The 16948-nt window shown below is 65.8% G+C and overlaps 2 protein-coding genes across 2 annotated transcripts; both read right to left on the reverse strand.

Moving 5' to 3' along the window:
* Nucleotides 1–1519: 1519 nt before the first annotated feature.
* INS (insulin) lies at nucleotides 1520–2401 on the reverse strand. Its single transcript, NM_001130093.2, is given in 3 exon segments — nucleotides 1520–1765; nucleotides 2033–2225; nucleotides 2378–2401. Coding segments are annotated over 2 exon segments (333 nt in total). The 5' UTR covers nucleotides 2220–2225; nucleotides 2378–2401; the 3' UTR covers nucleotides 1520–1619.
* Nucleotides 2402–4603: 2202 nt separating this feature from the next.
* TH (tyrosine hydroxylase) lies at nucleotides 4604–12442 on the reverse strand. Its single transcript, NM_001002966.1, is given in 13 exon segments — nucleotides 4604–5003; nucleotides 5827–5960; nucleotides 6169–6264; nucleotides 6496–6552; nucleotides 7749–7818; nucleotides 7996–8131; nucleotides 8236–8381; nucleotides 8701–8751; nucleotides 8976–9043; nucleotides 9378–9466; nucleotides 9736–9910; nucleotides 10834–11049; nucleotides 12353–12442. Coding segments are annotated over 13 exon segments (1488 nt in total). The 3' UTR covers nucleotides 4604–4843.
* Nucleotides 12443–16948: the final 4506 nt, after the last annotated feature.

Raw genomic sequence — 16948 nt, forward strand, 5'->3', positions numbered from 1 at the left:
ATTCACTGGCACCTGAAAGAAAGGAGCCCCTGTGTCATCTTTCAGGGTCTTGCCCGCCAGCAGCCAGGCAGCCAGGACCCAGGCTGGGCTAACTGCTGACTCTGGGACGCCCTGACCCCACCAGCCTGCTCCCCGTCCCAGCTGCGCGCAGCCCGGCCCACGGGCACTGACATACCTCAACTCCTGCAGGACGCCCCGGCCTCTACCCCTGCAGATGGGGCCACCTGGCTGTTCCCATGGACAGTTCGCCACTGATGCCAGCCACCTCCTCCCCTCCTCTTCCGGGTCCAGTGTCCGACCAGCCGCTCCAGGGGCGGAGCTAGCTGGGGATGGCCACATTGCCTCTGGGGGTGTCGAGGTCGCGGGGAGGGGGTGGCCCGGGAAGGGACCTCAGGGCTCAGAGAGGCTGCCAGGACAGCCAGGCCCCAGCAGGAGGATCTACTTCGGGCTCCGAGGCCACCTCTGAGTGGTCTGCAGCCTCAGGGGACCCGGGCACCCAGCCCCAGGCCCAGCCATCCCAGGCCCCAGCCCGGGCGGAGCCTTCAGGAAAGGTGCAGATTGGTTTGGCTTGGGCGACTTGCTGGCCGGCCAGACTTTTGTGCAGCCAGGGTCACCCGCTGACCTCCCAGGCCACAGCCAGCCCAGACAGCCCCCAGGTCCTCTGGCACGCCGGATGACGGCTCAGGCGGGGTGCCCAGTGGACCCACGCTGGAGGAGCCCTGAACACCTGAACCTCAAGTGGCCTCATCCTTAGTCCTGACCACTGGGTCTGGGGCTGCCGAGTGGGAAGAGAGGGCCTCAGGGCAGCAGGGAGACCCAGCCCTGGCCCTGGCCCTGTGGGCTGCAGTTCTTGGGGGAACACAGCCAGGACCTCCCTAAGTGCTAGGCCCGAGGCCCCAGCCCAGTAACCACAGGATCCAAGCCCGTCCCTCAGCTCAAGGGTTGCCATCTGGCTTCTGATTCCTCCAGGGCACTCAGGAGTTCCTCTGGCAGGATCTGGGCTGCGGCTGGGGCAGTGCTAGGCCTGTCCAGAGCGGGGGTGCTGGCGGGGCAGGAGAAAGGCCCAGCCCTGGGCACTCTCTTGTCCCCGGCCCCCACTCAGTCTCTTCCCTTTGCATGGCCTCCATCAGAAATAGCACTACAGGTAGAGCACTGCAGGCCTAGGTGGGGAGAAACTGCTGGAATATTCTTATTCCCTTTCCTTGGAAAGCTCTCTGGGGGCCCCCGAGAGCTCAAGGCTTTTGAGCTAAGGAAATCTGCTCCCAACCAGCCCCCAGGCCCCCCAGAGCCCCCGAGGTCCTTCTCTGTCCTGTGCTGAAGCAGCCAGGGGCCATGGGACCTCCTAGCACCTGGGGCAGGGGGCAGCCGACAATGGGCAGGAGCTTGCCTTTGGGCACCCAGTGGGCAGGGGCCAAGTTTGGGGGGGCTGGTGTAGAGAGAACAGGAAACAGGGGGTCCCTGGAAGGGCCCCTGGCCCACACCTCAACCCCTGCGCCGCACAGACAACACCACTAGGGCTCATTCAGAGGGTTTATTGAATCACTTGGGGTGCAGAGAGCCGAAGGCTTGCGGCCACCGTGACCTGCAGCAGGTGCTGCCACGTCCTGCCCCCCGCGCCCCTAGTTGCAGTAATTCTCCAGCTGGTAGAGGGAGCAGATGCTGGTGCAGCACTGCTCCACGATGCCTCGCTTCTGCAGGGCCCCCTCCAGGGCCAGGGGCTGCAGGCCGCCCTCGCCAGGCGCCCCGGCCAGCTCCACGTCCCTCACTGCGGAGGAGCCAGGCGGAGAGCGGGTCAGGGTCAGGGAGAGAGCGCGCCCCGCCCACTCCACCCCATGCCAGTGGCTCCCAGGCCCCAGGGTGGTGCCAAGGTGGGAGGCTGCCCTCAGGCTTTTGGTGCCCGACCCTGACCAAGGAGCTGGTCCCTTGCAGGATGTAGACCAAGGGAAAGTCATTTTTCTTTTTAATATTTCCACCTGGCCTGCCCCTGGGGCCAGGTAGGGAGCCAGGGCGGGGGGCGGGGCGGGGGGCTCACCCTGCAGGTCCTCCACCTCCCTGCGGGCCTTAGGCGTGTAGAAGAAGCCGCGCTCCCCGCACACCAGGTACAGAGCCTCTACCAGGTGGGAGCCACACAGGTGCTGGTTAACGAAGGCTCGGGTGGGCGCGGGCGCCCAGAGGGCCAGCAGGGCCAGCAGGGGCAGGAGGCGCATCCAGAGGGCCATGGCGACCTGGGGACAGGCAGGGTTGAGGCTGGCAAGGGGCACGGCCCCCCCCACCCTGAGCCCACCCCGCAAAGGCCCCGAGGCAGCTCTTCTCCTCCTGCTGCCTTGAGAGCACAGGCTGGCGGGGAGGCGGCGGCGGGGAGCCCGTGGGGACAGACCTGTTTGCCGGCCGTGTCGGGGTGCAGATGGTCCCGGGGGCTGGGGGCTGCTGGACCCTCCTGGCTTTATAGCTCCCGAGCCCACGGCCTGGCCATGAGGGGGTGGCAGATGGCCGGAGGCTGAGGCTGCAATTTCTGGATCATTTCCCCAGTGCTGGGTCTGCGGGAAGAGCTCCTTGGTCGTCAGCACCCCGGGCCTCGGGGTCATTAGAGTCTTAACGAGGGGCCTGATGGCCACTAACAGCTGGGGCCAAATGTCCCCACGGGGGCAGAGCCCCCCACCTGGGCCTTGCCTGAGCCACATTTTCCACATTAGTGCAGGGGAGCTGGGGGCCAGAGCTGGGGGCTTCTTCTGCCCGGGCCCTGGACCCCAGCCAGTCCCTGGTCTGCCCTCCAGGTCCCTAGGATGGTGCAAGACCATGAGGGGGGCGCTTGTGGGGGAGCATCTCCTCCCTGCTCACAGCCCACCCCCCAGCCCCAGCACAGCAGCCCTGAGACCCCTAGCACCCCAGAGTACCGTGCAGAGGACCGAGCTCGGGGACCGGCCGCTGTGCAGACATTCAGGTGGGGCCGCACTTCTCAACTCTACTGTGGGGGCTGCAGACACCCCCTGTGTGGGGCCCCATATGTCCTGCCCACGCTCCCTCTCCGTGTCTGCCCCTGTTTCTGGAGCTCTTTCCGCACCCGCCCCCTCCATGCTGGCCCCTTCCAGACTATCGATGCCCTGGACTGTCACATGGTTGGGGCCCCTGTGCTGCTCCCCAATCCCATGGACAGGGCCAGGAGAGAGGTCAGGACCCTCTCCCCCTCCCCCTGCCACCAGGTCTGGGACAGGCTGAGCCCTGCCCCATTCTCTCACTTCACACCCAGGGGCAGGAGGGGCTGGGGGCTTCCTGCACCCCTGCCTAGGCATGGACCCCAGTGTCCAGTCTGGACCCTCTGCCCAGGTAGCCCTGGCCTGTGTCCCTGCACAGGGTCCACACACTCTGAACTCAGGCTGTGCCCATGCCGCTCTCTGTAAAGGGCGGATGCCGACTGTCATGGGGTGCTATCCCCACTGTCGCGTCCACCCAGGCTGTGCGGCAATCCCCAAGGCCACCACGGAGCCCGTGGCGTCTGCAGCCTGGGAAACTGGGTGGAGGCAGACCCAGGTGAGAGGGCGGAGGGCCCAAGGGGTGAGGGCCAGCTGTCAGCCCTTCCCTCGGGGTCTCAGTGGAGCTCACAGCCATCAGAAATGCCCCACTGGGGTCTCATGGGCTCAAGAGAGGAAGGTATGGGAGGTCTGGGCACAGACACGGTACCTGAGGCACAGAGGACAGGAGGACAGACCTCCAGGGAGGGCTGGGGAAGAAGCCTTTGCCCCGGAGGGACCTGACAGACGAGTAGGAGTTTGCTGGGATTGACATCCTAAAAGCTTAAAGCCAGGGCCCGGGCTGTGTGTGGCTGCGGGGAGTGAGCAGGGCCCAGGACACCGGCTGGCATTTCCACCCCGTGGCAAGCACGGAGCCCGGCCCCTCCTGGGAAGCCCGCAGGCTGCTCTCTCCAAGGACCAGGGCAGAGTAGGAAGGAGAAGGGGCACCACAGACCGGGCCAGCGCTGGAGGAGGCTGGGGCCCCGGCTGGAGGGCCATGTGCAGCCCCGTCGAGTGAGCAGAGGCGCAGCTTACAGAGCCCAGAATCCAGCCCCCAGTTGCCTTGCTGGGGACACAGGCCCAGAGAGGCCCTCTGGGAACCAGCTCAGAACACATTTTTGGGACAATTTCTAGGCCCTGCTCTGTGCGAGTGGGATGCCTCAGGGCCCTGTTCCTGCACCTGCTACGGGCTGGCCCCTGGGGCCCTGTCTCCCCTGCAGTGGGGACTGCTGGCTTGTGGGGAGGACCCAGCCTGCAGCCCTGCCTTGGAAACCTCCCAACGCAGAGCTGTGAGCCCCGGGATGGCTCTGATGGCCAGTCCCCACCCCTGCACTGCCACACCATGAGGATGGGGGGCTCACCCAGGACCCCCTACCTATGCCCTCAGAGCTGCTGGAGCTCAGCACAGGCTGGTCCTCCGGGGCAAGCAGGGCATCCAGGCACAGAGGGGTCCCCTGTCTGGGCCTGGGCTGCCTGGTGGGGTCTTAGAGGAGGAGGGAGACAGAAAACTTTGAGCCAGGCCAGGAGCGGGACGAGAGGGGCCCAGGATGGCTTCATGGCCCACGAGCCCCACACACAGACGACACCAGGAGGGCTCAGAGGGATTCTTTCTTTTATTGGGATTGTGAGTGGGCAGCGCACAGCATCACGGGCAGGACGAGGACACTGCAGGCAGAGCCAGGAAGCAGCAGGGTGGGGGTTGGTGGGGTGCCTTCCCGTGGGGAGGGTCTCTGGCAGGCTCTTGGGGGTGCCCAGTGCCCCAGCCCCTTGCTTGGGCAGGGGCCGGGGGAGGCCGGGGAAGGGTGAGGAGACTGCAGGGGCCTCTCCGGCTGCAGCTAGCCGATGGCGCTGAGCGCATGGGCGAGGGTGTGCAGCTCATCCTGGACCCCCTCCAGCGAGCGCCGGATGGCGTGGGGACTGTCCAGCACGTCGATGGCCAGCGTATATGGGTCGAACTTCACGGAGAAGGGGCGTTGGATGCGGGAAGCGTAGTTCCTAGGGAGGGCAGGGCATATGGGCCCTCGGTCACCTGGTGGGGACTCGGGGGGCACTGGGGAGATAGGGAGGAGTGGGCCAGCCTGGGGCAGAGTCTGCAGCCTCTTTCATCAGTGCAGGGCGAGAGCTCCCTGTGACCAGACCAACCGACTGGATGAGATGGGGGTGGGGGGATGGGGGCAGCGGGGGGGGGGGGGGGGGGGGGCCGAGGCCTGCTCCAAGGGTAGGCGGCAGGGGAGGGGCAGGCCTTTCCCATGCAGGCCTCTGCTGGACCCCTGTCCCACCCCACCCCTCCAGGAGTCCTTTCCAGGTCTGTTCCTGTCCCTACTACCCCCTGCCTGTGGGATCCAGCCCTCCCCGTCTCCCGCCTCTGAACACACAGCCTCTGGCTGCGAAACAAGGCCCTTCTTGAGGACGAGCAGGTGGGATGCACGGGGCTTAGCCCCCTCTGCCGAGGTCGCTGGTCACCGGCCCTCAGCCCCCGCCCCGGCCCCCCTGCGAACTCCTCCTTGCTCCCTCCCAGCCACCCCGCCCCTCCTTGCTCCCATCCCACGGCCCCAGCTGTTCAGCCTGCAGGAGGCTGGGAAGGGTCCCACACATCCTTCTGGTAAAAGTCAAACTCTGTCCCCTAGAACCTGACATTGCCCTGGCCACCAGTCTGGCAGGTGTGCCCCTCCCTCCCCAGGACTTTTTGGGGGTCCTGCTGTGGGCAGGGTGTGCACAGTTTTCTCTGTCCAGAGGGCTCACAGGCCCTGCTTGTGGGCTAGCCCATCTGGGGGCGGGGGAGGGGGGCGGGTGTCGAGGCCCTGGAGCCCTGGCCTACCTGAGCTTGTCCTTGGCATCGCTGAAGCTTTCAGACACAAAGTAGACCGACTGGTAGGTCTGGTCCTGGTAAGGCTGCACGGCCGCAGCGTCTGGGTCGAAGGCCCGGATCTCGGGCTCCTCAGACAGGGAGTGCTGGGGGAGACCAGGGGTCTCAGGAGCCCCACACCCCAGGCTCCGTGGGTGGGGGAGTTCATGGCCTGACTCCACAGCCTCCTCCCCAGGACCTGGGGCCCAGTGTGGGTGGGATGAGTTTCTTGGCCCCCTGATGGGTTGGTCCCCGGGAGGCCCCGTGTGACCACCCCCCTCCCTGGGCTGGGAGCCGTGGCAGGGGGGCCCTCACCAGGAGCTCCCCGTAGGAGGACAGCAGCCCAGCGCCATAGGCCTTCACCTCACCATTCTGCTTGCACAGCCCGAACTCCACTGTGAACCAGTACAGCTGGCAGGACAGCCATAGTGTTGCTGCAGAGGCAGCCGTGGGCACTGCCAACCCCCCACCCCTCGGGCACCCCCCACTCCCCTAGCAGAGCCTGGCCAGGCTCTGGGGGTCACAGAGTAAAGGTGACACTCCCTAGACAGAGGTGGACACCTCAGCTCAGATAGGGGTCCCTGGCCTGAGCCCAGGTGTCCTGAGTCCACCCCCCAAGGCCCCGCAGGGGAAGGCACCCACCGTGGACAGCTTCTCAATTTCCTCATCAGAAGCCCCCAAGGACGCGAGCCCAATGTCCTGTGGAGGCAGGAGAAGCTGAGGAGGGAGGGCTCAGCTCACCACTGCATGGGCGCCTGCTCCAGGGGCCTCCTGGACATTACCCAGAACGCAAGGACCCTCTGGGGATTCAGGGACCCTCCAGGGATACAAGGACCCTTCAGGGATGGGGGATCCTCCAGGGATATGGGGACTCTCCTGGGATGGGGGGACCTTGCAGGGGTGAGGGACCCTCCAGAGATATAGGGACCCTCCAGGGATACAAGGACACTTCAGGGATGGGGGAATCCTCCAGGGATGCAGGGACCCTCCAGGGATGGGGCCCTCCAGGGATATAGAGACCCTCCTGGGATGGGGGGGACCCTGCAAGGGTGACGGACCTCCCAGAGATGTAGGGATCCTCCTGAGATGGGGGGCCCCTCCAGGGATATAAGGACCTTCCTGGGATGGGGGGTACCCTGCAGGGGTGAGGGACCCTCCAGGGATGGGGGGCCCACCAGGGATGGGGAGCCCTCCAGGGATGTAGGGACACTCCTGGGATGGGGGGACCCTGCAGGGGTGAGGGACCCTCCAGGGATGGAGGGACCCTCCGGGGATGTAGGGACCCTCCAGGGATGGGGGACCCTCCAGGGATGGGGAGCCCTCCAGGGATGTAGGGACACTCTTGGGATGGGGGGACCCTGCAGGGGTGAGGGACCCTCCAGGGATGGGGGGACCCTCTAGGGATGTAGGGGCCCTCCTGGTATGGGGACCCTCCAGGGATGGGGAGCCCTCCAAGGATGTAGGGACACTCTTGGGATGGGGGGACCCTGCAGGGGTGAAGGACCCTCCAGGGATGAGGGGCCCTCAAGATGAATCAAAAGACCAAGACCGCTCCCTGCTGTTCTTTAGGACGCCAGCAGGTGGCAGCAGAGGCCATGGGACTGCCCTCCCCAGGTCAGCTCTGCACCAGGGGGGCTGACTCCTGTTTTATAAGGTGATTTTCCCAGAAGGGGTCCAGGCACACCCCACACGGCCCACCTGCCCCTCTATCCCAGGATGACGCAGGTCCTTGAAGCCTCCTGGACCCAAGTGGCCACCGTCCAGCCACTAAGGGATTTGGGCACAGTTCGGGTGGAATGGCTCAGGTGGCAGGAGCCCCGGACAGCCCCCAGCCCCCAGCCCTGGACCACAGCCCAGGACCACAGCGCCCCCCTCTCCAGCCCTCGAAGACACACCTGGGAAAACTGAGCGAAGGTCCGGTCAGCCAGCATGGGCACGTGCCCCAGCAGCTCATGACAGCAGTCCCTGTGAGGGTGGGGAGAGGGGTGGCGCGGGGGGGCTGGGGGACCAGCAGCCCACCCCCCTGCACCCGCCCTCATGCTCCACACCCAGGCCCTCCACCCGCAGACGGGCGCCCTGCTGGCCCTGTTGCGTGAGGCTGGGCAGTGTGGGCAAGGCCGGGGGGAGCAGGTGCACACTCACGGCTCGGGGGAGTGCATGGGTGAGGACGCGTGCCGGATGTACTGCGTGCACTGGAACACTCGGAAGGCCAGGCTGGCCAGGAAGTCCCTTGCGGACAGCAGACCGGCCACGGGCCGCAGCTGGAAGCCTGTCCGCTCTGCAAGGACCACGGGTGTTCAGGGCACGGGGCCAGGGCAGGGGCGCCTCCGTGCCCAGGGGGGACACCTCCGTCCCTGGGCTTGTCCCCTGCGGCACACGCACCCTTCAGGAAGCGGGACACGTCCTCCAGCTGGGGGATGCTGTCCTCACGGTACCCGCTGAAGCGCTCCAGCAGCTGGAAGGCCTCCAGGTGCTCCCGGCAGGCATGGGTCACATACAGGCTTTTCAGGGTGGTGTAGACCTCCTTCCTGCAGATGAGGAGCCCAGGCCTGGCTGCGGGCCCCCCCATCCCATCCCCTCATCCCCTCATCCCCTCGTGGGCACTCTGAGGGGCCCCTCACGGCAGGCCTCTGTCCGGACCCTGAAGACCCTGGCCACTGGGAGGCCAATCCTTTGCCTGTGGCTTCAGGGGTGGGGTTCTGAGGGACAGAGGGTCAGAGGGCCAGGCCAACCCACCAGCAGCCTCTCGCTCCAGGATGGACAGTCAGGGCCTTGGGAAGTCCCTCCTCTACCCATGGCCTTCGCACAGGGCCCTCCTTGTCCCTTCCACCCCGGCAGGGACCTTACCAGGTGGCAATCTCCTCGGCCGTGTACTCCACTCGGGGAATGGGGTCACCACTGCGGAGGGAGGTGGCAGTCAGCGGGGCACCGTCGGGGAGGATGTGGGGGAGGGCCGACAGGAAGGCCTTGGGGCTGAGCACTTGGCAGCCATGCAGCTTCGGCAAGTGGCCTGCTTTCCTCAGCTGAGTGTCCACAGTGATGGTGACAGAGACGTCCCCTCCCCCACCAGCTCTACCCTCCAGGATGGGTCCGGGCTGAGACTGAAGCCCCAGGGTCCTTACTGCTTGTATTGGAATGCGATCTCTGCAATCAGCTTCCTGCGCTGGCGGTACACCTGGTCCGAGAAGCCCTGGCGGCACAGTGGTCGCGCTGGAGAGGCTTCCTGACACCCCCTCCTTGCCTGCCGCCCCCTCCCTGCCCACTTCCTTTTCCCTGCCCAGCACCCTTTCCCTGCCCACCACCCCCTCCCTGCCCACCACCCTTTCCCTGCCCACCATCGCCTCCCTGCCCACCCCACCTGCGGGGTGCCTGGTGGTTGCATTTAGCCAGACCTTAGTGGTTCTCCTGGGAGCCAGACAGCAGACAGACAAATGCCCCATCTGGGGTCAGCCTGGGGCCCACCCCACCACCCTAGCCGTGACTACGGGGGCAGGAAGCCAGGAGGCCCGTGGGCACCGGCTCACCGGGTGATCCAAGTCCAGGTCAGGGTCAAACTTGGTGACTAGATGGTGGCACTTGTCCAGCTCAGAAACTTTCCTTGGGAACCAGAGGACTTCATGGTGTTGGATGGAACAAGCTTTCATGAGTGTCAGGCCACCCCAGGAGCAGCCTCCCTTGGGGCTTCCTCGAGGCAGGAGGGCAGGGGACAGAGGGCAGGAGGGCAGGGGGCTCTGACTGCCAGGCAGACAGCACACAGACGGACAAGGGCCTGAACCAGCAGGGAGGGAGCCCCCCAAGCTGCACGTGGGTCACCCCGGGGTCCCCTGTGAGAGCCTCTGCACTCCCATCTCAAGGTCAGGGGTTGTCCTCAAGCAGCCTCACCCTTGTTCTCCCCGGCACCACGCACATCCTCCGCCACCCGGCGCACGGAGCTGAGCAGGGCGGGCAGGTCAGCACTGGGCACCTCACAGCGCACAAAGTACTCCAGGTGGGGGCCCCCTGCCCGTGGCCTCTGGGCGGGCCGGGTCTCCAGATGGTGGATTTGGGCTTCAAACGTCTTAGGGAACAAGGGAGAGATAGAGGGGGACGGGAGACGGGGAGATGGGAAGGAGGAGCCACTGTGGGGTCAGATGTTTGTGGCCGGGGACACCCAAGCTCTCCCCACTCGGGTCAGAGCCTGCGGCCTGGGCAGGGCTTGCGGCCGGGAGATGGGGTTTTGTCCACCTTGTGTAATGGGAGTCATCGCATCCAGTGCTCGGGGTAACGAGACGTGTCCCTCGGCCACACCCAGACAGTCCAAGTCCCCAGCTGCCAGCTGGAAGGTCCGCCACCCCTGGTGGCCCCATCCAGGGCTGGGAGTGGAGCCCACTGCAGCCCCCAGGAGCCTCAAGCCCCCGCTCAGCGCCGCGGAGCGCCCAGGGGCTTGGCAGGAAGGCTCCGCTCCGCACCACCTCCCGTCGCCCAGCAACGAGGGCGCCTGGGTCTCAACGGGCCCTCGGGCCACACAGCCGTCCAGTTGCTGGAAGAGTCCAGCTCTAATGTCATTTGGGTGCGTGTGCCAGGAGCCAGTGTCCCGCCCGGCCCGGTGTGGCCAGAGCAGCTAATGCCGTCAGCTGTCACATTAGCCAGAGTCCGTCAGGGGCAGGTGGGTGTGGGGGACCCCAACTTTCCAGGCTGCCTTGCTGGGAGCTATACCCACTCACCCCGTGTGTCACCCCATGTGTGAGGTGGTAGGGGTGGCAGAGCTGGTGGCCTCAGCCCCAGAGCTGGGGCTCAGGGAGTTCCCAAGGACATGAGGGCTACTCTGAGGGCCGTCGGGCCCCCCGGAGCTCTCAGACGGGCAAAACCCCAGGCCCAGGGCTCCTGGGACCCTCTCCCCTCATCGCCCTCTGTGACCTGGGCAGCCACACTTCTGTGTGAGTCCCATGGAGAGGACAGCCCTGCCCACAGCAGCCGCAGGTGCACACCTACCCCTCTCACCTCAAATGCCTTCACGGCTCGGGACAGCGAAGAGGTCTTGGCGCCCCGCAGGGTGAAGAGCAAGTTCAGCATGGCCTTCCCGTCCTTCTCCTTGGACACCGCGGCCTCCAGGAGGTCTCCGGGCTCCGAGGAGGCAGCCGACGCGGCCTCTGCTTTCTCTCGCTCCTTGCGTGCGTCCTCAATGAGGCTCTGGCGCCGCCCGATGAAGCGCGGGGACTGCGGGGACAGGGCACGCCCAGCTCCCCCAGCCCTCGGCCGCTCCCATCCCGGTTCTGACCCACCGGTGTCCTGTGAGCACCTGCTGCCCGTGGGAGAGGGACTGGCCGGCCAGGCCTCGCCTGCGGGGACAGAACTAAGCCCGGGGGCAGCCAGGAAGGTGTATAGTCACAGGCTAGGGGCGGGTGTGGTGAGGGGAGGTGCCCCTGGCACCCTCAGCCTGCATTCTTCGGCCCCTGGGCCCCCACCCGGAGGAGGTGACAGGAGGTGACGCAAAATCCTGAGGTGGACATCGGCCAGAGGGCGTAGTCTGGCTCCTAGGAGGGCCCCCCACACCAGCCCCTCTGAATGACCTCTCCTTATGACCCTCCTCCCCCGGCCCTTCCCCACAGCACAGGGACATGTGGCCCTTCATCTGGACCCAGGTGCCCATCCACAGCCTGTCCCCAAGGCCATGAGCCCCAGAGCCTGCATGGAGGAGGAGCTGCATGTCTGGGGCTCATCCCTCGGAGCTGAACTTCCAATAACATGGTGGGGAGGGAGCAGGAGAAACCCCTCGAGCCCCCACTTGGCCTCCGGGTGTGGACAGAGCAGGTCTGCAGCCCTAGGTCGGAGAGCCCTGGGCCTCCCGGGGTGAGGAGAACCACTGAGGGGACAGGGGGGCAGTTCCCTGAGCAGGTGCCTGCAAATCACATTTCCAGAACCCAAATCATGCTCTCATCCAAGGTCTAAAAACAAAAGCCCGTTTGAAATGTTTGGGAGCTGATGATCCCGGGGCAATCCCCGAGGGCACGGAGACCCTCTGACAGCCGGAGAGGCCTCCAATTATCCAGTTTCATGGGGGCGCTGGCCAGCACAGAGCTGCTGACCTCGGGGTCCCCGGGGTGCTGGGCGATGCTTTGGAGGCTGTCCTGGTTGTCAGGGGGGCCCGGGGGTGCTAGGGAGGGGAGGTGGGGTTCAGGACAGGAGGTCACTCATGGGCATGGACGCGTGGCCGGTGGACAGGTGGAAATCACCCCGGAGCCCCGGCCACCCCTGGGCTCAGCACCGGGTCCTGCACCCCTGGGTGGCCAGTGCCTCCCACCAGGAGCCGCCACCAGGGCCCGGGAGGAACCACCCACAAGATGCAAACACCCAGGCACGGGGGTCGCCTGCCAGCCTGGGCAGAGCAGGTGCCCACAGCCAGGACCCCACACTGTGCCCAGGTCCGTGGTGTCATGTGGACGCTGAGTCCGGGGCCCCCATCAGCCTTCGGGGGACACTCTGCACTTCCGGTCCCTCTGGCCACCGGCAGCCCCCTTACCATGATGGCTTCGGCCTGCTTGGCGTCCAGCTCCGAGACAGCCCTGCGGAAGCCCTTGGCCTGCGGCGAGGCGGTGTTGGGAGTGGGCATGGCGCCGGCGTGGGTCCGGGGCTCGCCTCACAGCCCTCTGCCAGGCGGCCTCTTATAGGCTGAGCTGACGTCAAGGCCCCTGTGGGTCCCCCACCTCCCACCTCCCCGCGTCCTCTCCTGCCGCTGGAGGGAGGCGGTGGGCGGGAGCGAAGACGCGCAGGAGAAAGGGCTCTGTCCCATTAAATCTAATTGCATCCCCGCCGCAGGCACCCAGCAGGGGCAGCGGCCCTCGCTCTGAATCACGGGCTCCAGAGGACGGCCTCTGCCGGGCTGGGGACGGCTGGGGTCCCCTCAGCAACACACCCCACGTGGGGGTGACCGGCAGGTATACAGGGAGGTGCTGTCCTGGGCACCCTGAGAGCACACGTGATGCAAAACCCTCGACCTCAGTGGCAGGTGTTCCCGAAACCCCCAAGAGGAGAAACCCAGACTCAAACCTCGGATATCGGGAAAATATTTGCTTTTCCAGAAGATTCTTCATTTCACCAAATTTCCCAACGGGGCCCCACAGCACGTTCCATTAGATGCCACCGGCAGGACTGTTCTCCGTCCCTTGTCCCATTTCCCCAGGGCCTGGAACCCCAGGCACGGCCAGTGAGACTTGGAATGTTCCAAAAAGGCCCATCCCGCCAGCATGAGGAGGCTGGGAAGCCGGGGGAGGGAAGTCCGTAACAGGGGGGAGATGGCCCGTCTCCCCTGGCCTGCGGCCCGCCCTCCGTGGCCCCCCACTCGGCCCCTGTGGCCCCCCAAGGCCCTGTGACCATTGCTCATTCCAGAAACACACCCATCCCCCCACGCCCAAGGGCCTGGCCCCCACATCCCCCCCTCACTGGTGTCAGTCTCCTGGGGACTCGGGGACACACGTCCTCAGCTGTAGGCCGGCATGAGTACCTCTGCACCAGCCTGCTGGGGACGGCTTTGGGCCACAGTGTGAGGACGCGCTGGCCGAGACCTCTGGCAGCTCCTGGGCCCTTGGGGAAGATTTCCCCTCGAGAAAGGACATGCTCTGAAGGGGTGCCTACCTCCCTTGTGCCCTGGGCACGGTGCGGCCAGCAGGGACAGTGTAGCCTGAGCCCACCAGGGAAGGTGGCCGCTGGAGCCGAGCTTTCTGCTGTCGGCATCCCATCCCCGTCCCCCTCTCCGCAGGTCCGCTCCTGGCCACCGTGCTACCTGAGTGCGGCCCCACCTGCTCCTCATCACAGTGGCTGGCCACCCCTTGTCCTCCACGACCTTCCCCCTAACTGGTCTGACCATGTCACTCTTCCTTCACAACCCTGGATGGCTCCCCATTGCCCTCTGGAAGCAGCCCAAGAAGTCAGTACAAAGAGAGGTGCCTCCCTATGCCTCCCCCTGCCGGTCTTCTCACCCTCGGCTGTTCTCACTTCCCGCTTCCTGGGGTGCTTGGGAGGCCACGATACCTAGTGTGCAAGATTCACCCCCTTCTTCTGCAGGTGAGCTCCTATGCATTCCACAAAACCCAGCTTAGCCAGCATTCATTCTGTGACAGACGTTTGTTGCCCCTGATTTGATCTGCTCTCCTCCTGGCTCATTCCTCCTCCTCTGTGGATGCCCCAAGGCCAGGACCCCCACCCACTGGGCCCAGTGCATCACCCAGTACCTGGTGTAGGCCCTGGCCTGTCTCATCACCTGGACTTGGGCTCATGCAGCAGCCTTGGCCTCCACGGCCTGGCCCAGAGGAAGTCTTTCGTAGGGATGCCTGTGTGCCCCACACAGCAATGGAAGGATATGCTCCGAGAGCCCCGGGGTCCGAGCGGACAGGGAGGCCGTAGGCCACCCCCCAGTGCCAACCAGCACGCCTGAGCCCCCGGGGTCCCCAAGCAGCATGCAGGCCTCCTGACATGCTGGGCAGGCCTCCCTGGAAGCCCCCAGGGCCCTCACCTGCCCTCCAGGGTGGGCTGCCAGGGACCCTTTGGGATGCAGGTCCAGGCCTGCCCGTTTGCCCAGGGGGGAGTGGGGCAGGGGGGCAGGCACCGTGCAGGAGGAGCGCAGCCCTTCACTGCGTGTGGATTTAACCTTTTGGCAAATGTCTTCTGCTGACACGAATATTGTTTTTTAATTCCCTTGCCTACCTGAGCAGTCGTGGGCCTGCGTGGAGGCTCTGCGGGGGCGACGCTTCCTTCCCCGGGGGCCAGGTGGCAGTGCAGGAGGGAAGGCGCCAGAGGACACCCTCCCTGGGTGCACGCTGCCCCCCTGACCTCCCCTGACCACGCACAGGTGGGTCCATCCTGGGATGCCTTCCCCAAACACACCTGCCCCTCACCTGGGCCCCTCCTCCACACCCCTGGGTTCACCCCAGCTGGCATCTTCTTTCCTGGCTCTGCACCCTCGTGTCCTCTGGCCCGTGCGCCCGAGGGTCCCCCTGCTCCCAGGGGTGATCTGTAGCGCCTGCCTGCAGACAGCAGAGGTGTCTGTGGACCCATTGTGCAGAGGGGAGACTGAGGCCCCATGTGGGTCCTGCTGTGTCTCCAGGCCGGGACTCCAAGCTCCCACAACACTGTCCTTTCAAAGACCCAGTGGTGTGGGTCCCCAGGTGCTGGGGGAGCCCAGGGGGAGGAATCTAAGCGGCAGAGACCAGCGGCCCCCGCCCTAGGGACAGTGGGTAGGGCTTCAAGCCACTCAGAGGAGGCAGGCACCGGCAGAGGACATGGGGTCCCTGCTGCCCAGACAGCCCTGGGGCTGTGAGCTGATCTGGGGGGCAGGGCGAGGGCAGAGGGGCCGGGGCCCAGCGTGGTGGGGGTGCGCTCTGGGGCTGAACCCGGAGGAGGGGCCAGCCCCTTGTGCAGCCTCCACCCCTCCTGTCACCCAGGAACAATCACAGCCACTCAAGAGGTGCTGAGTTTCCTGTTGTGGCCTTTTTGCGCCCGGGGCCTCCAGAGGATGTAATGGCCCATAATGACAGCGTGCGGCTGGCTCCCTGGCATCAACGGGGCGCAGGGGCCTGGAGCAAGGCAGGCAGCACCTGACCCCGGCTTCCTGGCCGCTCCTCAGGGCACCTGCCTTGCCTGCTATGGGACTCCTGCCCCTCCTCTCCCCAAACCACAGGAGGGCCCAGCCTGGGCTGCAGATGGAAACAGAGGATGCACCTGTCTGGGGGGCCTCATCCCGTAGCTCTGGGGGCCCCCACTATCAGAAACCACGTGCCAAGAGTCTGAGGTCCATGCTCCCAGCAAACCAGGATTGAAGGTTGCTTCCACAGTGTGAGCAGGACGTGGCCAGTGGGCACCATTTGTGTCCTGGGAAAGGTACACATCTGTGTGACACACATATGCACACATAGCCCTGGGGCCCGGGACGTGAGGTATCCAGAGCCTGGAGCCTGGGACTGGTGTCCCTGCTCACAGGGGCACAGGCCTGCATGGACATGCACACAACTTTCCTCTGAGGATTTGGGGGACACTCAGGATGTCGTGCTGCCCTGGGCTGCTCCTGGGCACCCGTGGTCCTCGGGGCTGCTGAGGACAGGGAGGCTTGCGTCCCACCCCTCCCCCTCCTGCCCTGTCCCAGGGCAGCTGTACCGGCCCTGGCTACGCCCAATGGGTCATGGACCAGCCACCCACCTCCAGCCTCCCCCAGCCCCCTGGGCTCCGGGGCCTCTTCCCGCTTTGGGAGCAGGCGGGGAAGGAGTCGCCCACCTTCCCCCAAGACGCCCTGTCACACTGGCCCTGTCAGAGCTGAAATGTCAGAGCAATTAGCTCTAACGAGACCATCGGATGGAACCGAGCAGCTGGGCGGGCAGGCGGGGGGAGTGTGTGGCAGGTCGGCCGGGAGCCGGCGCATCACCGGTCGATCCGATGCTCTCAGGATAATTGGGCATTTGGAAGGCGGACCTGCAGGAAGCAACAGGGGAGGAGCAGGCCATGTCCTCCCTGCCTACCCCCACCTGGGGCCACCTGGGTCCCTTCCGGGAAGAGTCCTGCCAGACCCTCATACCCAGTGGCTGCCCCCTCCTCCTCCAGGCAGACCTCCGTCCTGCCCCTTGTCTGAGCTCCCTTCTCACCAGGCTGATGCCTCATTGCGATCGGTGGGTGGGGGGCTATGCCTGACAGAAGGCTGGGCTCCTGGGTCAGTGTTGGCAATCCACCTTTGGGGGGCACAGAAAGGGGATCCTGACTTTGCCCCTGTCCCATCCACGTGGGGAGGAGAAGCACCAGGTCCCACTGACACCACGGATTCATGCTTTCATGTCCACTCCTTCCCTCAGGGTTCCCATGCTAGGGTCCTTTCAGTGGGGGGCCTGGGGCCCGGGCAGCTGGGCTGGGCCCCACTGTGCCCAAAAGGAAGGAAGCACAGGACCCAAGTGTGGTCCAGACCCAGAACCCTCATGAAGGAGGGAAGGAGGGACTGCAGGATTTGCAGGGGCCGAGGGGACTGGGCCAGGGTGCTCCTTCCAGGTGAGGGGAACCAGGTGGCCTGAAGGGAGGGGCTGGGGAAGGAAGGGAGGGGATGGAGAGGCAGGTCACCCAGGCGGCCCTGGCCAGCGGGAGG

Source organism: Canis lupus, chromosome 18 (genome assembly GCF_011100685.1).
Source record: "Canis lupus familiaris isolate Mischka breed German Shepherd chromosome 18, alternate assembly UU_Cfam_GSD_1.0, whole genome shotgun sequence".
Classification (NCBI taxonomy): domain Eukaryota; kingdom Metazoa; phylum Chordata; class Mammalia; order Carnivora; family Canidae; genus Canis; species Canis lupus.